General features: G+C 51.1%; 6 protein-coding genes across 6 annotated transcripts; 1 reads left to right on the top strand and 5 right to left on the bottom strand.

The window, feature by feature from the left end:
* Positions 1-92: 92 nt before the first annotated feature.
* On the bottom strand, positions 93-1,565 carry M431DRAFT_2834 (hypothetical protein; the record flags this gene model as incomplete). Its single annotated transcript, XM_024914033.1, has 2 exons — positions 93-1,111; positions 1,178-1,565. The coding sequence occupies 2 exons, from the start codon at positions 1,563-1,565 to the stop codon at positions 93-95; spliced, it is 1,407 nt and encodes a 468-aa protein (XP_024777442.1).
* Positions 1,566-2,276: 711 nt separating this feature from the next.
* M431DRAFT_505337 (hypothetical protein) lies at positions 2,277-3,656 on the bottom strand. The gene is made up of 2 exons (XM_024918620.1): positions 3,080-3,656; positions 2,277-2,990 (listed from the first exon to the last, which is right to left on the bottom strand). The coding sequence occupies exons 1-2, from the start codon at positions 3,158-3,160 to the stop codon at positions 2,385-2,387; spliced, it is 687 nt and encodes a 228-aa protein (XP_024777441.1). The 5' UTR covers positions 3,161-3,656; the 3' UTR covers positions 2,277-2,384.
* Positions 3,657-5,438: 1,782 nt separating this feature from the next.
* Positions 5,439-7,527, bottom strand: M431DRAFT_78632 (hypothetical protein; the record flags this gene model as incomplete). The annotated part of the gene is made up of 2 exons (XM_024922723.1): positions 5,439-6,730; positions 6,810-7,527. The coding sequence occupies 2 exons, from the start codon at positions 7,525-7,527 to the stop codon at positions 5,439-5,441; spliced, it is 2,010 nt and encodes a 669-aa protein (XP_024777440.1).
* A 3,152-nt stretch (positions 7,528-10,679) lies between these two features.
* Positions 10,680-12,969, top strand: M431DRAFT_349456 (hypothetical protein). Its single transcript, XM_024914467.1, has 4 exons — positions 10,680-11,109; positions 11,178-11,306; positions 11,393-12,484; positions 12,552-12,969. Exons 1-4 carry the CDS (start codon positions 11,071-11,073, stop codon positions 12,630-12,632), a joined length of 1,341 nt encoding a protein of 446 aa, XP_024777439.1. The 5' UTR covers positions 10,680-11,070; the 3' UTR covers positions 12,633-12,969.
* Positions 12,970-13,422: 453 nt separating this feature from the next.
* M431DRAFT_505332 (hypothetical protein) lies at positions 13,423-15,098 on the bottom strand. Its single transcript, XM_024918619.1, has 3 exons — positions 14,650-15,098; positions 13,745-14,537; positions 13,423-13,617 (listed from the first exon to the last, which is right to left on the bottom strand). Exons 1-3 carry the CDS (start codon positions 14,659-14,661, stop codon positions 13,478-13,480), a joined length of 945 nt encoding a protein of 314 aa, XP_024777438.1. The 5' UTR covers positions 14,662-15,098; the 3' UTR covers positions 13,423-13,477.
* A 1,972-nt stretch (positions 15,099-17,070) lies between these two features.
* Positions 17,071-20,970, bottom strand: M431DRAFT_77647 (hypothetical protein; the record flags this gene model as incomplete). The annotated part of the gene is made up of 6 exons (XM_024922599.1): positions 17,071-17,517; positions 17,576-17,809; positions 17,876-18,474; positions 18,532-18,628; positions 19,158-20,321; positions 20,440-20,970. The coding sequence occupies 6 exons, from the start codon at positions 20,968-20,970 to the stop codon at positions 17,071-17,073; spliced, it is 3,072 nt and encodes a 1,023-aa protein (XP_024777437.1).
* Between the last annotated feature and the right edge of the window lie 2,266 nt (positions 20,971-23,236).

The raw sequence follows: 23,236 nt of genomic DNA, 5'->3' as shown, positions 1-23,236 counted from the left end.
GAGCTCATCTCCTGGATATCAACCAACCCGAAACGCCGTGCGCCTTCTCATATGCTGCGTCAGCTGTAGCTGTTTTCCTTAACTAGTACTCCTTATTCCAAAAACCGGGCATCGAGAATGGTCTTGATGAGCTGGTGATTGCGAGTAGAAGCAATCTTCTCGCCAACAATGGGACCAATGAAGTCATTTAGGTCAGAAAGTTCCGAAGCGGGGGCGTTGCCATTTACCCCGTTCATCTGCGCCTCGGCAGCATCCGTAGTGTCCGTCTTCTGCGCGAGAGATGCTACAGCCTGTACCAGCCCCTGAACGAGCATCTCATACTCGATCGAGCCCTCCGACTTTTCTTTCAAGGGCTGGAGAATACCAGAGTCGAAACTCTTGAGGTTTCGCAACACCAAGACTCGGATTGCCTCCATTCCTCCAGCCTCAAGCAGACCGTGGATGGCACCATACAAAACGGCAGGAGGCTTCGTGGGGTCCAGGAAGTATTTTAGACATGTCCTTGTAAGTTTTGGTCGGAGTAAAGAGTTTGAAGCTGAGTATTTGCGTGCAATGCGGCCAAGTAGTGAGGCTGCTAGCTGTCGAAGATCATACTGCTCCTTGAGTGAATCTTGACCCTCCTCAGTGCCCAGTTTTCTAGCCATCAGGCACGTCAGCACGGGTGCAGAGAGAGAACTGGCATACGGGTCCAGGAACAAGCTCTTGTTCTCGATCAAAGCGTTAGTCAGTTCCATCATCTGTTTCAGGGTGAATGTATCGTCTAGTTGATGCGTGACCCTGTCCATGATGAAGTTGATAAAGTAAGGAACCAATTGATGCAGACCAGGGTCGTCCCTGACAGACCCAAGTGCTGCCTGACGCAGTCGAATGACCTCCTCATCGGGGTTATCGTCGAGGATAGCAGCCTGGATCTTGTCGAAGTAAAGGATGAGCTCCTTGCTCACAATGTGCTTAACAGAGGGCTGGCCGGAGGCAGCATCATTTCCAGCAAGGGCAGATAGCGCAGGGTTAGCGCCCGGTCCCTTGGGCAACAAGTCTTGTGGTCGCAACTCGGCCGAGGTCGGGTTCTGGGGGATAGAAGGCTGAACACCCTCAATGGCGAGCCAGTGTGCTACGTTGAGCTGTTAGCGGAGCTGTCCAGAGTTGTATGTCCATCGCAGGTAAGATGGAAGCTCACCAGTAAAGTTCATGTCTCGCGGCACTCTAGGCAGCGGTGCATTGATCAGTTTCTCGAAATCCACCTCTTCATCCTCGATGTAGAACAACGGCTGGCCAGGTCCCAAGCTTGCTTCGCCATATCGTAGAGGCCGCGTGGAGTCGTAGCCATACAAGGGCTCGGCATCCAAAACCTTGAGGGCCAGAGAAACGTCATTGACCGTCATCGTCGTCCGTCGTGCAGCGCGCATGAGACGCAGAGCTTCGATAATGACCTGGCCAATACGGTATTCGACATCCTGTGTGAGAGCCTTGAGAGCCTCGTCGCTCATGGAGCCAATGCCCACCGACTCGGCAACATCTTTGACATTTTCGGTATTCCACAGCAGTTTGGGCGTTTCGCTCGCCATATTGGCCGTCTTCTGGGCGATGCGAAGCTGCGAACACGGTCGAAGTTGGGTGGCTAGCTGGCTGGAAAGCGATTCGCGTGCGGATTGACGTGAGGCTGAGGATGGTTGAACTGCGAGCAACTTTGGACCACTACCGGCGAATTGTGGGGGAGAGCGAACGGATTAGATAAGCCAAAATCCGGCAGCCGAATACATGTATCTACATCCTTAAGATAATGGAATATTGAATCAAAATGTTGTAAATCTAGATTAATAGTATGATATGATATTATTTCATTTTTGGAATTCCATATCAAGCACTATTGTGTGTCTGCCATAAAATGAATCTTCTTTCCTAGGTGTACCTAAGGAAAGGCACCGCAAGCGGATATCTGCACTGAATCAGCAACAGGCTTCGGATACCCCACTGTAGCAGCTAGTGTTGAGCTCCTACAGCACAGATTGCAGCGGTTCTAATGGGGTTCGCTGCAGTGCTGTTCGGTACGTCATCAATGCCTGGGTAGCTGCGGTTTAGTGGGATTTGCATCTCTGCGTCTCGACACCTTCAATTCGACAGCCAGGTTGCTCATAAGACGAACCAAATCTGCATGTTGGTCAAGGACTGCAACTTATTAGGTAATTATCCTTTTACAAGCGAGGAATTGAACATATTCCTCCTTTTCAAGGCGACTGACTCGACAATTCACTCATGATAGACGCGATGATGCAGGGGGGTGAGACCAGCCAAGTTTAGAAGTGGCATGGATATTTAACAATTTGCTACTCTATTTCGAGCTACCTAGGCGACAAAGACAGAAAAGACCCCCAAAAAATGCCCACTTAAGCACCAATAGCCTTGGCAAGAGCCTCACCAAGGTCCGAAGCAGAAGTCGGGTTCTGGCCCGTGATGAGGGTACCATCTACAACAACCTTGTTGCCAAAGACGGCCGTCTGGACAAACTTTCCGCCGACGGCATTGACGCGGTCCTCGACGAGGAAGGGCATGGCGCTGGTCAGCTGGACGGCGTCCTCCTCGGCGTTTGTGAAGCCGGTGACCTCCTTGCCCTTGAGGAGGGGCTCGCCGTTGACCTTGGCGTTGACCAGGGCGATGGTGCCGTGGCAGACGGCGGAGACAATCTTGCCGGCGTTGTAAAACTCCTCAATCAGGGCGATGGAGTCGGCGTCGTCGACGAGGTCGAACATGGGGCCGTGGCCGCCGGGGTAGAAGATTGCGTCGAAGTCGCCAGAGCGGCCGGCGAACTGCTTCAGGGGCAGGGTGTTCTCCCACAGGGACTTGTTGTTGTTGAGGAAGCCGACGGAGATGGGGTCCTCCTTGGTGAGCTCGATGGAGGCGGGATCGAGAGGGGCGACGCCGCCCTTGGGAGAGACGACGGTGATCTCGACGTTCTTGCCGGAGAGGACATGGTAAGGGTGGGCGAACTCGGGCTGTGTTTATGAGGTCAGAGCTAGTTACCAATTGAAAGTTGGGATTGGAGAGGAGGAGGAGAGAGGAAGAGAGGAAGATAGAGACATACCAAGTACCAGCCAGAGGATCGGTCAATGGCGTCAATCTTGTCGTGGGAGGTGAGAACAACGAGGACCTTCTTGGGAGCCATTGTGTCTGAGTCGTGGATTGTAGATGTAGATTGTTGTGAATTGGTTGCTTTGGAGATGTGCTGAGATGCCGAGGCTTGGAGCTGTAGTCTGAGTGCTGAGTGCTTGCTTCTTGCTTCTTCTCAACTGGCCATGGACAACGGCACACTCTTTATATATCCCTTTTTTCTCATCCCATCTCAATGCCACCTCTTCGGTCTCGAGCTCTCCACATGGCCAAAGGATCGCCCACAATCATTGAAGCTGCCCCTCATTTTTTTGGTTATGTTCAATGCGAACAGCCTCTCCAGGCTTCTTTCGGCATGTTGTCCGTCCGCCTTGACGCTCATCATTGGTCCAGCGCGCGGCAAACGCCAGCCCAAACCTTCATAGTCAAACTCCCCGTGCCGCGGCTTGTTTGACGTTAGAAGCGCGTCACAGAATGAACCTTGAGGAGCTCGACGGATCATGTTCCGAATTTTGAGATTATCTAATACCAGCTTCCCCATAATAGTTGTCCAATTCAATGCGCAAAAGCAGAGAAAGGCGACACAGGCGACGGTGCACGACTGAGATGAGTCAGCTCCAGCTCGGATGATGCCGCAGGGTACGTGGGTCTTGTACCTGGAGAGCGGCGGAATGTCCCGCAGGGCTGACCAGTGCAGGTACGTACCGTGGATGGACTTAAGATATTATTGTCCGGATGACAAGAAGCAGAGGCTCAGATGAATTGAAGATGATACTTTGGCTTTGCCTTGGAGTAATCATCAATGCGTTTTTTTTCCCTCTCTTTCTGCTCTGTAAGCAGTTTTGTTTCTCATCATCTGCTGAGATGGATTGGTGATCAATGGAAAGGGCTCGGCTCCTATCTTGCCACCGGTCCGAGTTTGAGAGACGGCAGAACGAAAGGTTTACTCAGTAATATAGAATTGAGGACTCTGGGTATCTGGCATTGAGGGAGACGTCTCTGATAGACAGCTTGCGAAAATGAATACTAAGCATATAGAAGACCGTCGATTTGCCAATGCTGTTTAGACTTGCCCAAGGAGAAGCAGCAAGGCGTCAACAAGTTTACCTATCCTCTATTGCCACTTACACCACTTACACACATGGGGTTTACTCATGGTATACTCCTCGATTGTGTCTGATTTACGTGTTACGGCTATTCACTCTTGCGGACAGTTACATTTTATTTCCTCTTCTATTAATATGACTCACAGTAACCCGAATAATGCTCCGCCTTGTTCGTGCCAGAGCACCATCTCTTTTCACCTATAGACGTACACCAAAGGCACACTATAGACTCAACAAAGGATATCGATTACCTAGCTCAATACAACATCACAGCATCTGTCAACGATTCGAAATCGATTCCTTACATCGTATCCCACCCTCTCAAAACCACGGCAGCCTCATCGTCGAGAAACTACAGTGGCGAGCATCATGACAGGAGCAAACATTCCATATATGCACTTTACAGTCACAAGGCAACCAACACTCTGCCATCAAACAAAGGCACACCATGTTACAAACAGACGACGAATACGACCATTATGAAATTCGATTGCTGTCTCGCAAGTAATGCAACCCACATTCCGCATTCCCAAAAGCCGCGCAAACCACACACCGGCATTTTCTCTCTTTTCAAGCCCTTGAAACAACTAAGTCACATAAATAGAAAAGCAAAAGAGAAAACAAAATAAAACCGCTCATAAATTGAAGCTTCCATGTTTCAGAGAGCTTCGAAAAGAAATAGAAGAAAAAAAAAACAAGAGTGAAAAAGGAAAAAGAAAAAAGAGTACAGTCAGCGCTCAAAAAACAAAAGGAATGTCCCTGTAGGCCTCTTGCCAGACAAATCGTAGATTACACATTGAGACACACAATCTCGATAGATTGAAGTCTCCCCCCTTCCTTAGACGATAAATGAAAACCCGTATGAGCGAAAGAATATGTGTTGGTAATCGCGGAGGAAATAAAATAAATAAAATGGTCAGGTTTCAGGAAAACATTCCAACCCAGCCTTGCAAAAGTAGTCGTCTGTAAGCTTGACTCATCAAAAGCCCATAGCCAGAGACTAGATCAAGTCCTGTTGTCACCCTATCGCATCTTTTGCAATCTGTTGCACTTGTTGGATATATCCTTGCTTTTGAGCCGATTAGAAGCTCTCGTTTGATGAATTTCGTAAATGTTTCTTTTGGTAGTCCCGTGCTGTCTCCCATTCAGTCTCACCGTGATGGGAAAATCTCTTCCCCTGCCTTTTCTCTCTCTTCTTCTTCTGCCTTTCTTTTTCCAGTCACAGCATTAGCCCGACTTCTCATCGCTGCCAAACTCAATTTGCTGACTCGACGAAGCGGCCTCTTCTCTCTCCTCTCCGTCAGGGTTTCGCCTCTTTCCCATTCTCTCACACCACTGTTCGGCGCTCACAATAGTACCATCCAAGACGCCCGTTACCTGCGTCACCATGTCAAGGCCCTCCTTGGCCAGCACCAACACCCTTTGCGCACCCTCACGCATCGCCGAATCGCCATCTCTGTTGGAGTTCTCAGACTGCCTTTCAGACATGGTGGCGAGGCGGAATCGCTGGGGGAGACTGGTCAGGTGGCGGCGAACAAGGACCCTCGCGTTCTCGGGAAGGGCACCGCCCGCATACTTGGACACGTTGTTGATAACGTCTTGAAGGGATTTGAGGATATCACCCTTGAGGCTGTTGATTCGCGCGGCGAGTTCGCTTCGTGAGGGGTTCGGCTTCTCTTGACTCTTTTCCGCGCCGTCGACATCCATGGCCTCGGCATCGCTGGGGCTATCCGTAGATGGCCCTCCCTCTGACTGCTCCTTCCTCTCTGCCTTTTCATATTCCTCCAATGCGTGCTTCAAGTTCAGAATGGCCCGGTTCATGTGATCGTTGGTCCATCGAAGCCAACGCAAACAGTACTTGAGGCTACGCAAACTCTCGGCGCTCATGGCAACGCTCAGTCCCGACGTGGACATCATCAAGCGGGTCTGCCACGGCTGGCTACCCGGCGGCTTGTGCGTTGCGGGCGCGGTTTCTGAGTATGCGGGCGACCGCTGGTCATCGTAAGCTGGCAGCGTGTCCACTGTACTAGCAGTCGATAGGCGGCGAGGAGTCTTTGACATGACCGACGACGAATCATCAAGACCGTTGTCCGGCGATCCATTCGCATCGCTGCTGGTGCTGCTGCTGCTCTCTCCTGTCCTCCGTCTCTTGTTGGAACCGTTCGAGTCGGGGTCTGATGTGGGTGCCGGATGCCGGCGACCGGCGCCGAGGAACCATCGAACACCGCCTTCAACGCCCGTGACTCTACCCACGGAGTTGACTGTGTTGGCGATAGGCGTCAGGTAGCCCTCGACATACTCGGCGCCCGATTTGAATCGCGGAGAGAAATTCTTGGCTCCGCCGTATGCGGAACTAGCGCCGCCAATTGTCGAGGCGACGAGGGGATGAGCGGTTGTAAGAAGAGACAAAAGCGGCTCGGGCTTGGGTGACTTTGGTTTTGTCTGTTGAAGCTGGAACGGGGCAATGGGCGGGCTCATGGGCGGCAGCGAAGAGGAGTCGGGAGGCGATGATACGAAATCTGTGCAAGAGGGCAGTTGGCATCAAACATTGACATAACAATTGGGCATTTTAATATTGATAATGGCATGGTTACTTACCTGCGCGTAAATCTCCCAGAGCCTCAGCCGCAAGCCGCACGTCTGGGTCGTCGAGGGTGAGGCTGCTAGGGGTTGGTGTTCCGTCATAGATGCGATCTGGCGACGGCGAGGCCGCACTGGCAACGCTTGCCGCGCCGTCCATGTCCATGATTGTCGCTGGACTGTCAGGCGCGTGGAAAGGCGGCGGTTGTCGGTAGGAGTTCAATGAACCATTGAAGGACGACGGCCAATGGTTCTGGTTCTGGTGCAGCGGTGGCGGATTGGGGAGGTTGTGAAGGTGCTGCGGAGGGCGATGCTGGTCGTCGGCGCGCATGGCAACGTCGCCGGTAATGCTGCTCAGCGACGGCAATGTTCTGCTGTCGCCGTCATGGTGCACCAGCGGGGGAAGCCTGTCGTTGTCGGACGGGCTGGGGAACTGGTGATGGCTGTGCATGGACTGCGAGTAGTTTGGGGGTGATGGTGATGGCGGTAATGGCAGAGGCCGCTGTAGCGTCAATGGCAATGGCGCATTCGACGGCCGCGAGTCGACGCTGCTGAAGCCCGGAATGGAGTTTGCCGAATGGTTATGGATGGAATTTATTGAGGGAATGGACTGGATCGAGTTGATGGGCGGCAGGCGAGGTCGCGGCGGTAATGGTGGTGCAAGTGCTGGTGCAAGTGCTGGTGATGGTCCGAGGGGGGCCGAAGCTGGACTGTTGGCGAGCGTCTGGCGATGCATGGCATGTGATTGCGGCCCAGGCGCATATATGATATGCACATATGGGAAAACGGCTGATAAGCACGCAAGCACTCGCACTCCAGTGGCTGGCTGGCGCTGCGGCAGGGGTTGTGGCGGGAATAAACGCCGGGGCAGCGGGCTTCAATCGGCTGGTATTGGGGCGGTACAAGATGGGGAAAGAAGAAAAAGAAGAAAGAAAAGAAAAAATGTGATGGTGGAAACGGGTACAGCACAGGCAGGCAGCGAGAATAGCTTCAGATGGGGGAAAATGCGCTCTGATACATGCTAAGCCCTTCTTCTTGGACAGAGAAGGGGAGAAGAGCAGGGTGGTCTGGGCACGTGGATGGACAGTGATGACAATGGCGATAAGACGACAGGACAGGACGGCAATTACATCAAGTGCGCACAGAGCATAAGCCCGCCGACGGGCATATCAATGGCCGTCAAGGGCTGCCTGGACGATTTCAAACAAAAATTGGAAACAAGAGGGTAAAAATTCGAGATAAAAAAAAGCCGGAAATCCACTTGGACTCTGCCCTTGTGCAAGCGTTGAGTCAGTGGAGGCCAAAGCAAAGCAGTATCGTGATTCTACAGCTGGCAGCTAGCAATCATGGATGCCTCAAAATCTTTTTTGGCCGCGTTCCTTTCCCATCCTATCCCAATCCAGCAATGGATGACGGGTTTCTCCCACACCATCTCGCACCCTACGAATGAATTGGCCTCTGCGACACACTCGATACTACCGTTTGTTGGGGACTCTGTGACGGCGTGGTGTGGTGACTTTTTTACGTATTGACAGCAGCTAATGCGATTGGAGACCAAGTACCTGTACACGGTGCCGAGAGCCCTAGGTCAGGCGCTGGGAATTCTGCAGGGTCCGCAGTTTCAATGCGCTCATGGTTGGTGCTATTAATGGAGCCCTGAATGGGGATTATGGAGCTCCAGGTGGGCACATCGTGTACCGGTACGCGCATGTGCTCCGACGAACCTTGAACTACCTGCTAGTTTAAGTACCTCCTACCTCACCTGTAATACCAATGTCCCATCAAGCAAGGTGGAGGGCAGAAGAGGCGGCGAATGTTCCATTGACCGCTGCTACAGATTTCGAGACGGCGATGCCGCTACACAAATCTCACCCTCGTCTCGACGCTTGACTGGTGCCCTCTCCAGCTCTTCGCGGGTGGAGCATCCACATGGAGGCAAGACACTGCGACTGCACGCTGACTGACGGGGAGCTTGCAAGTGGTCGACAATTCTGGCAAAAGCACAGCATTCAGCCATTAATAACCAGCAGGCCTGTGCCATCCTTGCCGAGCACATTAAGCAATGATACGCAGACAAATCAAGGCCGTTTGTGATGAACCGCTTGGCATCCCATCATCATCGTCACTGCCACGATCTCGCTGGAATAGCCCAGAGAGACGAGACCAGACGAGACGAGAGGGCGCGCGGCCGCATCTCCTCCCCCCTCGAGGACATGCCAAATCCAGCAATGGACCAAAAACTGCTGGTGCCGTCACTCTGTTGCTAAATTAGAATCAAACCCAAAAACGGGCCTTGGGGAGACGGGCTACAAGCACGTGCCTGAGCGTTGCAAAGCTGTTATCACATGCAATGTGACGCTCCTCTTTCTGCTCTGAGCCCCAACTTTTCGCTTCCCCACCGACGCTGGCACTGGACAGACTTATTTCATGTGCTTTTGCCCCCTCCCGGCCGAGCAAATCCCACCGCTCTTCGCTGTGTAGCATGCCGTGCCCTTGTCGCGATTGGAATGTCCACATTCTTCCAGTGGGGGGTTTTAGGGGTAAATTGGGGCCACTAACAGTTTCCAGAGGAGGGTTTACTGCTCACATGGCCACGAGAATTCTCATCAAAAACATGCGCCGTGTGGGGAGGCAGAGCTGCGCACGTCAATAGACCGGACCTTGCCCTGCATCTCCAAATCGTTTGCTGGGCGATAGCGATGGTGAGGCGAGGCTGGCAACCTTCAGAGCATCAGGTCCACCTGGTCATCAACAGCCACGTTCCCAACAGAGCTTAACCAAGCCACGCATGTGGTCGTGAGAACAGACACAGTGATGGTAGCAGGAGGCTTGTAAGACGGGCACCCTCATTGCCCTGAGCAGGATGGCAGGCTTCATCAATTACCCCGAAACCTGATTCCAAATGCGGGGACCCCGGACAAGCCTCTCTCTCGGTGTGCCATGGTCTGCTTGCTGTACAGATACACTGCTGTCTCTGTGTCTTGGACAAGGACATTGAAGCTTTGCTCCCTGCTCCTTTAAACCACACATTCCGATGCACCCCAGATTGTGTTTCTCAACCTCACATCATCAGGCAGTGCATTGGGTACTAGCACAGGCACCTTGACGTCTTCCCCAACAACGGCAACGTCTGTCTCAGACAGTAAAGCACCTATTCGCAGAAATGCTCCGAGTAGTGCTGCCACTCGGCACAACTGCTGGTTCACAACCATCACATGACGCCTTTTACGTCGCCCCGTTTCATCAGGCAAAACACACTGTAGGTCGTGTACTGTACTGTATCGTGTTGTCCTGGTCGGCTGGTGGTTGCTTCCGGGATCTGGGCCTGAGCTGCCGTCTTCCGCGCAATGCGCTACAGGGAAGCCATTATTGGTTGAGGCTAGAAAGCTCGCGCACAAGCAGAAGCCGGGCGCGGATAGCTTTTGCCCTCACTCTCTTTGTGTGTGCTTATCCCATGCCTGCATATCCCATGTCTGCCACAGGCACATGCAAATGAGAGAGCACATGCAAATGAGGGCATAGATACAGTAGCGAAGGAGCTGGATTCGCCTACACGGCAATCACATGAACGATCGGCATCATGATTCGACTCTCCTCTCTAACACAAGGTCCGATGGTAATGAATGTGTGGTTCCTCTGACGCCGCCCAAGCAATCAAATCCTGCCAAAGCAGAAAACACACGCGGGCAGCTCTTAATGAACCAAATGAAACAAGTTTCCTTCCTCTCCGCACCGCCAAATCGCTAACTCATCCACGGCTCTGCAGCTGTCATGACAGAAAGCCACGCGGTCGCAGGTAAAAAGATGAGTTGCACTGTCTAATGGGCGCGTTGGAGAGAAAGGAAAAAGAAGAAGACGGAAAACCCGTTGTAGCTTGATATTGGTTTTTTTTTTCGCGGGGCCTTAGTGGAGCAGCTCAGGAACAGAGATCCCTCGCACGTGACCGCTCTCTTACAGCCATAGTTTTGCCGGCCCGTAGTTGGTCCCTGCACTACTGGGCCTATCGCATCGCAGACGGTGAGCAACCAGTTGTCCGATTCGTAGCAGCCTAAGTTGAAGCTACGTCGCGATCCAGCTTTCCAGGTCGCGCCGCCATCATATCATGCCCCTTCTTTGAACCTCCTGGATCTCTAGATTTTGTTCGTGTATGCCCGCATCTTCTCTCGTCTTCGTCTCTCCCTGGCCGCTGCGCCAATCCCTGAATCCGTCTCTCTAGCTGCCCCTCCTCCCCGCCATCTCTCCTGGCCAAGCCATCGTCTTCTATATATAGATCGTCACCATGGCATCTGCAATCTTCTTTCTGGACCTCAAGGGCAAGGTATGACGACTCGTGAAATAAGGTGCATCTGATGGATCGCCGGGTCAATCTAACATGGCTTCTCCCAGACCCTCCTCGCCCGAAACTATAGGGGTGACATTCCCATGTCCGCCGTCGAAAAGTTCCCCGTTCTCCTATCAGAAGCCGAAGAAGAGTCGTCAGCCGTTCCGCCATGCTTCTCCCACGAGGGAATCAACGTCCGTAGCTCCCAGACAACATATACATGAAGCTCCATGCAGCCCAAGGGGTCGAACGGGGAGAAAATGGCTAACGCGCGTGACAGTACTTATACATCCGTCACAACAACCTATATCTCCTGGCGCTGACGAAGCGCAACACCAATGCCGCCGGAATCCTGCTCTTCCTGCACAAGGTCGTCGAAGTCTTCACCGAGTACTTCAAGGCTTTGGAGGAAGAATCCATCCGCGACAACTTTGTCGTCATTTACGAGCTTCTCGACGAAATGATGGACTTTGGCTACCCCCAGACCACCGAGTCCAAGATTCTCCAAGAATACATTACTCAAGAATCACACAAGCTCGAGATCCAAGCCCGCCCGCCAATCGCCGTGACCAACGCCGTGTCTTGGCGATCCGAGGGTATCCGTTACCGCAAGAACGAAGTCTTCCTCGATGTTGTCGAAAGCTTGAACCTCCTCGTCAGCGCCAATGGAAATGTGTTGCGGAGTGAGATTCTCGGTGCCATCAAGATGAAATGCTACCTCAGTGGTATGCCCGAGCTGAGATTGGGACTTAACGACAAGGTCATGTTTGAGACGACGGGCCGCTCGACGCGAGGCAAGGCTATTGAGATGGAGGATGTCAAGTTCCACCAGTGCGTGCGACTCTCGCGCTTCGAAAACGATCGGACAATCTCCTTCATTCCTCCCGATGGCGAGTTTGAGCTCATGTCATACCGCCTCAACACCCAAGTCAAGCCCCTAATCTGGGTCGAGTGCCTTGTCGAGTCCCACTCCGGCTCACGTATCGAATACATGCTCAAGGCCAGAGCCCAGTTCAAGCGACGAAGCACGGCCAACAACGTCGAAATCATCGTCCCTGTCCCCGACGATGCCGACTCCCCCCGATTCAGAACCAACGTCGGCTCTGTACACTACGCCCCTGAGCAGAGCGCCATTGTCTGGAAGATTAAGCAGTTTGGCGGTAACAAGGAATTCCTCATGCGCGCTGAACTTGGCCTTCCTAGCGTCAGAGGAGACGATGAGCACGGCGGTGGCATGACAGGTGGTTTTGGAGGCAGTATGGGTGGAATCGGTGGCAAGGGCGCCAAACGACCCATCCAAGTCAAGTTCGAAATCCCCTACTTTACGACGAGTGGAATTCAAGTCCGATACCTCAAGATTACCGAGCCCAAGGTAAGCCCCCTATGTTTCTTTGACACTTTCCCGACATAATACGAAATGCTGAATAATTCTCTTCTAGCTTCAATATCCTTCTCTTCCATGGGTCCGATATATCACACAATCTGGCGATATTGCTGTTCGACTGCCCGATGTAGCTTGAGCTTTGGCCCCGAGTTGACGCGCTATATATAATCATAGGTGGGATAGCAGAGAGGTATATTAATTTAAGCGGCTGGCCGTTCGTTTTGCAAACCAGCATCGAAATACTTGGAAAGGGGGCGAGAAACAGCGAAAACGCCGTAAATAGTCATGGGGAGCTTTCAAATTATAGCGAATTGAGAGGCTGAAAGGGGGGCAACAAGGGAACGCATTGCATGACTTCCACTAGGGGGAGCCATGTGAAAGTGAGGTTAGGGAGGGTTATTTAAACATAGAGAGCTATAATGTTGTCGTCACCGTAAAATCAGCTGGATGAATAAGATGAAATGAATTGAAAATGCCTTAATATTCGTATGATCACTTGGTGTTGGCGTATCATTGAATCATACTAGGTAGTCATTGAGTTACAAAAAAAGAACTCTTATCAAAACAGACTAGAGGACTGACAGACAGGAGCAAAACAAAACAAAACAAAACAAAACAAGAAGAAGTGGTGCGGTATCTTGCATAGGTAGGGAAAGATGCAGCTCCACGCACTCCCCAAAAGTACAAAAGAGCAAAGGAAAAAGGTGAGAGGGGAGCAATCAAGCTCCACGGAGTCCCCTGCGTGGACTTCGTAACGTATCAAGTGTCGTGCATCAACAGATTTCAACGACGCAAATCATTCAACGTGTTCAAAAGATGAAAAGAGAAAAACATCGAGTGCAGCAGATAAAGCAGTAACATGACGGCAAGGAAATCGAGTACCACAGCCTACACCCCCAGCATAACGAAAGAACAAAATAACGTAGAAGAGAAAGAAATGCATAGGGACAGAAGCCAGAGCGCATGCCATGCCATGGCCGTTTATCTTCGACTTTCTCGAACAATCACTTCTGTCCATTCCATTGCGAAGAGAGAGGATTCATTCGAGTATTCCGGGTTCTCTGGGTCGAACAGCACCGTAATGAGGAAGCCTCGCGGGTCCTCTTCTGCGGAAAGCACATCTACTCCATCATTAATACCCAAATGATTATATCCAAATAGTAAATCCATAGGAATAAAGACAGGAGGAAGGGAGAAAGTGCCATGGAAATAAACCGTAGCTCGGAATTCGCAAAGGTTGAAACTCACACCCCCGAGGAGCCTCCGCACGATGCCATTGCCCATCACGCCATTTGCCACGGTGCACACCATCTCCCAGAAAAGTTCGATCCACTGCTCCTTCCACGTTTTTAGATTCGCCAAATGCCATCAAACCAAGGATAATAGGAAGCTCTCCCGCAAGACCAGTCGACGGAACCGGATTATAAGGGTTACTGTAAATCGCCGGCACCAGGCTGGGCATCCAGCTGGGGTTTGCCCCGGCCACGTATTTGCGCGGTCCGAGACCATACTGCATGATACTTTCCGGGTGTACAGCGTGTGATATTCCTTCTTGGTGAAGAGGATGGTGGAACTGTAGGGGCGATCGAGGAAGCGACTCGGCGGATAATGGGTCTCCGTTGACGACAACGACCGGGAGAAAGGGGTTGCATGAGAAGACTGCGAGTTGCTTGTAGAGGGCAGCGTATTGCAGCATTCCATCCTCGGTATACATGGGCGATTCGTCAGGATTGCAAACCACAACACCACCAGCAGGCCACCACCCGGTGGTTTCGTTCATGCCTTCGCGGTACCACCTATATCCAGGAGCCACTGTCACTCTCCCATTACGATACCTCATAACCGTTCCGAGCGTCTCTCCTCCATATCCGTTAGGGATGCTAGGCGGTATGCGGTTGTACCAGCTATCACCCTCGTGATAGGTGTCGTCTTTTTTCACCTCCAGCTCGTTGATCACAAAGAGGAAGCTTCTGGGATCGGGATGGAGATTGTTGGTCGAATGCCTGCCCCCATCCCCCGCATGCTTATGTGAGCTTCTGCCCTATGGTATAAGATGGCAAAATCAGTACCTTGTACTTCTCGCTTGGATCCTCCGATAAGATAGCTTCGAGTATTATGCCAGGCACGCCGGGTCGAATATTGGAAAAACTCACATGTCCAGACATGACAGCCACTCTCTTCACCGATGTATGCCCTGAAAGGCTGTGTATTCGAGACTGGTGATTCAGAGAGGGTGACAGGTCAACAATACAACGTGCTTGTGAAGATGATATACGTGGAGTCTCGGGGCTACATATTATCAACTCCGCTGCCCATCACTCCCCCTCAACCCTCCGACAGACTCCATAGGTGTCGCTGCCCAAGGCCAGGTATCAAGTGTGTAGTTACCGGTCAAGTTAGGCCGAGATGCTACGTATCCAACGTTACAGCACGATGAGGGAAGTTGGCCACTAGCAGAGAGGTCGGGCCAGGAAAGATGGTGTTCCGCGCTGTCCACCAGCGGACTTGCGGCTCAAAATTCTTGCGAGGAAGGCTCAGGAAAAGGCTGACGTCGACATACATGAATATTAGTGTCTCGTGAACAGAACCGGTGAGAGCAAAGTTCGGTTCCATTGGGTCCGACGTCCACTGAGCTTCATCTTCTTCTTCGTCGCTCTTTTTCCTCCACACTTAAAGGAGTTTGTTGGGCTCCTTCAAGTGTCCCACGACTCCTGGAGTGCTGGCTTTGGGCCCAGCGCCGCTTTTACCTACCCTGGTCACAAGCTCTCCGAGATACTGGCAACCCGTGTGATAGGCCGGTATAAGATGCAAGGCATGTTTTCTGCTCGTTTTTGTAATCATAAGGCCATAGTTCGGATACTCGAGCTTGTCTGTACACCCAACGCCACCAACAGGTGGTCGCCACGGGCTTTGAGAGATCCTCTTGGTGGAGGCAGGCGATTGTTGGTTTCCCAGGCCGATCTAAGCTTGAAAATATCTCAGACAAAAGTTGAACACCACCATTCACAGTCGTGGACCAATAAATAACGAGCTTTCGGACTAGGGTTATGGGCCTCTTGGGCTCGTAACCTTGAGCCTATCACTGCTCGCGGCGCTGTGTGCTGTGTGGTGATGACGAGGCTGCGCGGGTTCTTAATTACGGCCCCCTCGGGGAGTAAATAGCCGCGGTTGTCTGATGGTATCATAAAACACCACCATGCACGATGTGCATCCCGGTCTCAACTCCCAAGTGTGGGGGCCTCGGGGGAGATGATACGAGTATGCAGTGCGAGAGCCGTATACTGTCCATTTCGAAACAATCGTCGCATTACCAACGGATGCTGCAAGACGCCGTATCCCAGCCAGAGTAACACTTTTGTACTAGCCAAAACGAGAGGCAAGTTGTCTGTTTTCCATGCAAATAGAGGAGGGGGAGAAGAGTAGAGAAAAAAGTCTGTCGGGAGAAAACAAAACGGTTGTAGACTCGCCATTCGTCGTCGGGGTTTCAGCACCCGAATGGCCAGTTATAAGACAGCAGATCTGCGGTCCCCAACAATGGAGGGTCACACAAAACGGAACTTTGTCACTATGTAGCTCTTCGCGTTATGCATAGCCATGGCAAGTATCGGGTAGAGCACTGTCCGCTCCCGAGAGCTCTTTTCTCATATGTCAGTCTATCGGTGAAGATGTCAAACGATTCACAGGCAGGGGCCCATAATATCAACATTGATGGGTTTGACGGAGCCTAAGGTGCCAAGGCGCTGAAGAGGCACGACATCAATGCCAAAATTATGTTGATTGCTGTGTCCCACGCTATTCTTGCGACGACGTGGATTTCTCGTTCAGATGCGCAATCTCAACGGCTACCCCAAACAAACGCAGTGGCATTCATGTATATGTTCCATTGTACGACTCGACAGTCATCTCAATGTTTGATATAGGCATTATGACATGCCTATAAAGCGGTGAATGAATGGCACAGCCAAGCTCCTTTATAGGTGTTAGTCGAAGAGTCCAAATTCGGTGATACACTTTCGACTTACCCTGTGTTTCCATACTCTGTTCAGCAAACAGCATGAGCCGTCAATGCAGCGGAGATCAATTACTGACAGAATTGATTACAATAATCACGATCAAGGTATCAAGCCGAAGCATGTAATATTGATTAGAGGCGAGGGCAGAGTGATGAGGACCAAGAGTTCTCGACCTTCACATTAGATGGGAGTAAGACGCCTGGATGAAATGATTACGTTCTCGGATTCATGGAGACAGAGATGGAGAGATATAAGGGATTTTTCTGGCACAATCAATCATGGACGGTTGCCTTTTTTTTTTTAGCTGCCTTGCTAGGAAGGCTGGGTCGGACAGACGGTGGTTCGCGCATCGAATGTGGATCCAAATGAGGCTCCGTTGTAAACATCTTGAGCGGGCCGCCTTGTCACGCACGCATGTGATATATTTCTTTTTTCCGTTTGCCTTTTTTCGCCCAAGATCCTAACATCAACCCGGTCGGTTCCGGCAATAGCGTTATCCTACGCATAAAGGCTGAGTAGCCTTGGTTGTGAGGGGCCAACTACCGAAATCGATGTGTCGTTTCAATCCCGTCTGGCCCTCTTATTTGATGCCGGCGTCTCCTCCGGAGTGGCATCTGAAGTAATGCCCGACAAGTAGAGTTTAGCCTCTTGGATCAATCGTTTTTCCCCTAGCCTCACGGTAACAGCGGCTCTGTGCCGCTCGCTAATGCCGCTACCAGAAAGAATCCGTTCATCATCTAGAACAGTCGTTGGATACTGCGACTCCAGAGCATCAAGCGCCTTGAAAAGTACGGAATGTTGAATCTCGTCCCGTTTCCGCTTGTCGACAACACTTGATGGATCTGCTTTGCGAATGGCTTTAAGAAGCAATTTAAGCTGCTCCCGGAGATCCTCTGGTATCTCGCTAAACCTAGCCGATCCAGTAAACGTGCCGTCCGGGTTAGGCTCATTCGATTCTCGGTCCAAAACAAACGTATCCTCGATTTCATCCATGTCCAAGTGCTCTCGCTTATCTATTATCAGCCCCAGTCATGATGAATGATGGTATGGGCAAAGAAGAACTCACCGCACTGTCCAACTGTTCTTCTGACAAGCCCAGGCTTGCCGCTAAAGACTCCTCAACCAATTTCCATGGAAGCTCAACAACGTCATAACGAGAGTGCTTCGGGGTTACGTATCCGTAACGGCGGAGAAGCTCCGAGTTGGGATGAGGACCATAGTAGTTCAAGATTTCTTCGCCGGCCTTGATAGTTCGTAATGCTGTCACAGTAAGAGCGTCATCTCCATAGTTGACGTGTGCCTATTTTTTATGAATCAGCCATCAGCAAGGCGCTTAGAAGCATAATTGTGATGGATAGGGTCGCACATTATACTCAGCGTCAGCATTGAGAATATCAGCCATCGGCACCATACCCATTGTAGACTTAGGCTCGCGATCTTCAACCCATTCTTCTTCGTCTTTTTCGTCTTCCTCATCCTCATTCTGGAAATCGAATGCGTAGGACATTATAGTGCTTCCCATACGGTGAGCCAGCTTGACAAGGTCTTCGTCACTGTAAGATTGGCTGCATGGAAAAATTTCGTGATTTGCACGGAGGACTGGCAAGATCTTGGCATGAAACATTTTCTCAGCGTCAGTCTTGCCAACTTTTGTCCGCGTAGCGCTCGCCTGAAGCTCATTAAGCTCCGCTTCGGTCCAGAACATGGGTGTCTCGAAAGATGCAGGAAGGACGTCCATGTACGACTTCCATTTGGACTCGTCTCCCTTGAAATACTCAAACATCATGACAAGAATTAGAGAGCTCCATGGGTCCTGCTGCGGTTTGTCATCCACCTCCATGACCTCATCTGCATGGAAGAAGACGTCTGGGAGCTTCTCCTTGAGCTCGGACGTCTCCATGTTTATTATCCCATTTCTCGGTACGGTAAACAGGACTGTATCAGCCGGGATGTCCTCCAGAGCCACTGCCACGACATTGTTAACCATCTCACGCCGCACATGAACACGATTTGCTCACATACCTATGCCGCGGCCTGCATTTCTTGCTCGAAGATCCGTGATCTCAATATGTTCAGAAAACGTCGACCCAGGAAGCGCCTTGAACCACTCAAGGAACGCCTGGGTTTTGGAACCAAAATCTTCAGTAGACATGACGAGAACTTACCCAATTGTGCAAATAATACAATACAACAAGTCGTAACGCACGCTCTGCAAGAATCAGGAGATTTTAGCTGTGTTTGGGTGAAAGTAATCTTCAAAGGCGTGCCTTCCTAAGTGCAGGCATTTTTTTACAGTGCGCGCTACTATGAGGTGTGCTTAGAAAATTTTTATTCGCACGGGGTACTTGCCCAATAATCGGCCGAGTATCATCAATGAGCGTTTCATTTCTTACAGCAGCAATAGAGAGATCCTTTGGATCCTAAGGTTATTTCAATTTTTGCCTATCAACTCCATTCATGTTCTCAGCTACCTAATACTTAATTCGTCTATAGCACGACTTCGCTATTTCTCTCTGTGGTTTCATCGTTCCCTCTTCTCATATATTGGTAGGGACATCCTTTCACGCTTCATCTTCAGCTTTGGTCTTCTTGTTGATCTCTCTTTTCTTAGGTCGCAGCCATTCCTCCATTCCTGGTGGCCAATATACCCGGTTCTGCTGTCCTCCCATTCCATACTCGTCTGGGCTGATGGTATTTGTAGAATCTCCTTCTTCAGTCTCGCCAGTCGTGTCGTTCTGCTTCTCCTTCTTGGTTCTTTTCGTTTCTTTCTTAGGCTCATCGTCTCGCTCATAGGGAACGACGTCGTTAAATCGGTTCCATCCCGGAAGTTTATATGTCCTCATCAGTTCGAATACTGCCTGCTCCTTGTCTTTCGCCTCAATCATCAAGTCCATGTCTGTTGCACAAGGTGGAAGCGTCTTAACGCGCGCTGAATGCTTACGCCGATCCCGTGGCGTAATAGCCTCTGCGGTTGGCTCGCTGTAATGCATCTTCTGCTTGATGTTTTTCCTGGTCCATGTTTTTGCGATGCGATCATATAGGCTCATGATATCCAATGTGCCCTCGCGAAGGCTGGGATCGAAAATGATGTTGTGATGATGATAATCCAGCACCAGAGGAATGTTGAGTTCCTCACAGATGGGTAGCAGGTCATGAACACTCCATGATACGTCGTCATTCTCCAGAACTAGCCTTCTCTTCACTCCATCTGGCAACTTGGCATAATTTTCGCGAAAGCGATCCAGAGTCGCTGCCTTGTCGCCATATGTACCGCCCATGTGCAGAATCATGACGGCGTCCCGGTCAAGCTGCTCGGGGAGTTTCAACAATGACAGCATCTCATCGTGATACTCGAGATCCCTGAAGGCCGCAGCGACGACTTCTTTCCTCGGACTGGCAATTTGCGTGTACTGGCCCGGGTGTGTCGTGAGGCGATGACCTAGCTCAGCAGCTACCTTGCCAGCCTCAGCCAACACATCAGCGGCGAATGGGGCAAGCTTGTAACCGTACTCTTCGTGGCTTGCAAAGGGGAACATTTCGCTACTAAGTCGCATGAATTTGATGCCATACTTTTCGTTCCATCGTAGCATCTTGACAATGTCTCTAGCGTTTGCAAGACCGAGCTCCCGGACAAAATCTAATCCGCGCTGGACATCTGATGTCTGAGTTTTGTCGGGTCGGTTTTTGGTGGCATGTTCAGGCTTTGTTGGGTCTTGGAGGGGATGCCTATGATCAATAATCGAGGATATACGGCAAGTTCGGGACGAAAAGACAGGAGTGCTAGCAGATCTGAGGTATGTGTTAAGACAAGCCTATGCGCCGTTGCATTAGCTTTGGTGTTGACTGTGACTTGTGAACTCTTGATGTTCTGCAATCGAGACCCTTTGAAGAGTTAAGAATATAGGTAAGTATGTCTATATCGGCACTCACATAACCCAAACGGCCTTTCCACGGTAGTGGCAGCACGTCACTATTCACAGGCGGCGGTCTCCTCGCAGTCCTTTCAACAACCTCGGAATCTGCTTTTTCTTCAGCCGCATCAGCCGACTGCAAGTCAGTATCAACGATGGATTTCTCCGGAGTCTTTTCTTCGACCTTCTGCTCGGCTTTTGCCTGTCTCATTGACGCCGGCCTGAGCTTGAAGGCCTCTTCTCGAACCCTTTCGGGGTCACACTTGGACAAATCGGAAGTTTCCACAGCTAGCCGCTGGATTTTTACTGCGCTTTGAAGCTTCAGACCCATCTCTCCGAGCTCTCTCATTGTGCGCTCAAACGCTTCCCGTGAACGGATTGAACCATTTGGACTTCCCGCCGGGCCCAGGGGGTCCTCCTTTTCCCCCCCTTGCCGAGAGCCATCCTGTTGCTGCCCGGGAGGCCCATTGACTCTTCTGGAGCTACGTCTGACCTTTGCTGCGGGGGTCTCGACTGCAGAAGCGTCGGCCTTCTTTCTCTTAGGTGCCATCGTGTGGGACAAACGAACAAGCGGCTGATATATTAACGCTGGGCGAGAGCTGGGTGGAGTTTGTCGGGAGCCACTTAGCAGCACCACGGTGATGAGTTGCAAGAGTGAATGACAGGGCGGGACGTGTCAGGCACATGGAACTTCTTTCAAAAGGAATTTCATATTAGTTTAACCACACATGTAACTCGAGAACGCGTGTGTGTTGATACGAGGACAATGACTTCTATTTCTCACACAGAAGCATCGCCACTCGGCTATTTCTACAGCCAGCTTTGGCCAAAGAAGGGGGGAAGCGGGTGAGATGTCCAAGACAAGGCGAGGGAGGGCAGACAGGGTACCACAGCAAGGCACTGAGGCCTCGATCCGTGCCCAGATGCCAGATTCAACGATTCCTGGCTATGACTTCGATGAAGTCATCAAACCCCAATCCATCTCGATCGGGATCGCGCAAAGGTGGGGACGTACCGGCTCCACTGCTAACAGTATGATGTTGGGCGAATGGCCATCGGGCTGCCGTCTCAAAGGCGCAATCTGCGCGTCTCTTTTGGGGATATCTGCTGGTTCAAGCTAGGCCGGTTTGAACACTGCCTTTGCTAGATGACATCTTGATGAGCTTAAGAGTCGAAACCCTTGGGCGACAGGCACGAGAGAAACAAAGGTGGTTGGGCTTTCTGGAGCTTCTAGCGTCAACTCTTAGTACTTTACGGTGATGGTTGGGGACAGCACTTGGAGCACCACCGCATCACACTGATGTAACCCTCCCTTGTCGGTGCCTGGTGCCACGGAGCAGTGCGTCCGAATACTTTGCAGCACACAGATCAAATAAGCCTGCTGAGTCGGAGCTCAACTTCCGCCATGGCTGGCAGCAACCCCGAAGAGGCAGGGAGTTGAAGACACATGGCGACGCACGATGCTATATATTCATCGCCTGGAATGCGGCCCAAGGTCTTGTATATAATGATTCATCACAGCCAAATCCCGCACATTCGGATCTGAATTACTCCACACGATCTTAGATGTTCTGGCAGACAAGGGACCAGTTGCTCCGGGGCATTGGCATGCGGGGAAACTTGCAACCAAAAACTTCAATTCTTCATGGCTTCAATCATTGCCTTACCCTAGAGACTTACAGCTGATGGAGCAGAGCCTCACCTGCTCTACCAGAAAGAACTTATGAGAGAAGTCAGCACTACGACTCATACAATAGCAAAAGTACGAAAGCCGTACGCCTCCGCCTGTTCACTAGTCGGCAACTTTCGTTCAATCAACTACCGAGGAGACACGCCACCGCCCTATGAAATCATCAAATGTGTGGAGCCGGTAATTTCCATCTGTGCTGAACAGCACCTATAACAAGGAAAAGCCAGGGTCGATCTTTGCCCTGGTTAGGATTGCGGAAGTTTAGCTTTAGCATCATTATTAGCTCGGTTATGGGGTCGACCGCCGCGCTGGAATATTCGAGCAAAAGGACGGCTCACGCTTTACTAACAGATTCCACTCTCCGCCTTTTTTTTTTTTTTTTGTTCATCTCCCCCCTTTGACAGGCAAACTAACGTATTGCTTCCCCATTATATCTCCTATTGACAGGCTCATAAGTTCAAATATCGTCGATGCCAAGCCTCGCTTTTTGGGGCGATCGAGATTCAAGTCGCATAATGGACTCACGTGCTTTGGCTTTATCGCAACATCACCGCAGTTTAATCTTTCAAGCGAAGAATTCTCTGTACTCCTTACAATGAGAGCAAATCAGAATGAATTATACTGAAAGACAGGTATGTGTAGGAAAAGCCGCGGAGAAGCGGCAGACGGTACTCTGGTACTTAACGATGATGCTACGACACCTCGACCCTTTTTGCATATTCCATAGAGTCTCATACTCGAATATCTAACCATTTTGCAATTTGTCAAGAATATTATACAGTACATGCAAATTGGCCTGAAAGATGACTTGACTTGGTGTCTTCTCGGTTCCCAGGGCCATAATGCTTTGTAAAAGCCAGTCGAGCCAGAGAGCCACGATATTGGACGACGAGTTTCGGCGCAACAAACACGGAACCAAGTCCGCAAAACATGTCTTGCATGCGGGCAGACGCCAACTAACACGGAATACTACGTTCAAGAAACGAAGTGCTTCGCATGTACAAGGACGTACGGACGTCAGCAGGAAATAAGATGCGAATATGCTTGCCGTCCAGGCGTCTTACCCGCGCCATCCTACCCCTGACAGAGCATACCACTAACGGCCCCTGACGGTGACTGGCGATAC

The sequence above is a fragment of the Trichoderma harzianum genome, assembly GCF_003025095.1.
Source record: "Trichoderma harzianum CBS 226.95 unplaced genomic scaffold M431scaffold_3, whole genome shotgun sequence".
Lineage (NCBI taxonomy): Eukaryota > Fungi > Ascomycota > Sordariomycetes > Hypocreales > Hypocreaceae > Trichoderma > Trichoderma harzianum.
This window is presented reverse-complemented; position numbering and strand designations above follow the sequence as displayed.

Excerpts from the sequence above, each read along its gene's own strand:
- M431DRAFT_505332 (XM_024918619.1), bottom strand. Across the intron at positions 13,618-13,744 it reads TGCGGAGGCTCCTCGGGGGT|ATGTGCTTTCCGCAGAAGAG; the intron begins GTGAGTTTCAAC and ends ATGATGGAGTAG.
- M431DRAFT_349456 (XM_024914467.1), top strand. The coding sequence starts at position 11,071 with ATGGCATCTGCAATCTTCTTTCTGGACCTCAAGGGCAAG. Across the intron at positions 11,110-11,177 it reads TTCTGGACCTCAAGGGCAAG|ACCCTCCTCGCCCGAAACTA; the intron begins GTATGACGACTC and ends GGCTTCTCCCAG. Across the intron at positions 12,485-12,551 it reads TCAAGATTACCGAGCCCAAG|CTTCAATATCCTTCTCTTCC; the intron begins GTAAGCCCCCTA and ends ATTCTCTTCTAG.
- M431DRAFT_505337 (XM_024918620.1), bottom strand. The coding sequence starts at position 3,160 with ATGGCTCCCAAGAAGGTCCTCGTTGTTCTCACCTCCCACGACAAGATT. Across the intron at positions 2,991-3,079 it reads GATCCTCTGGCTGGTACTTG|CCCGAGTTCGCCCACCCTTA; the intron begins GTATGTCTCTAT and ends TCATAAACACAG.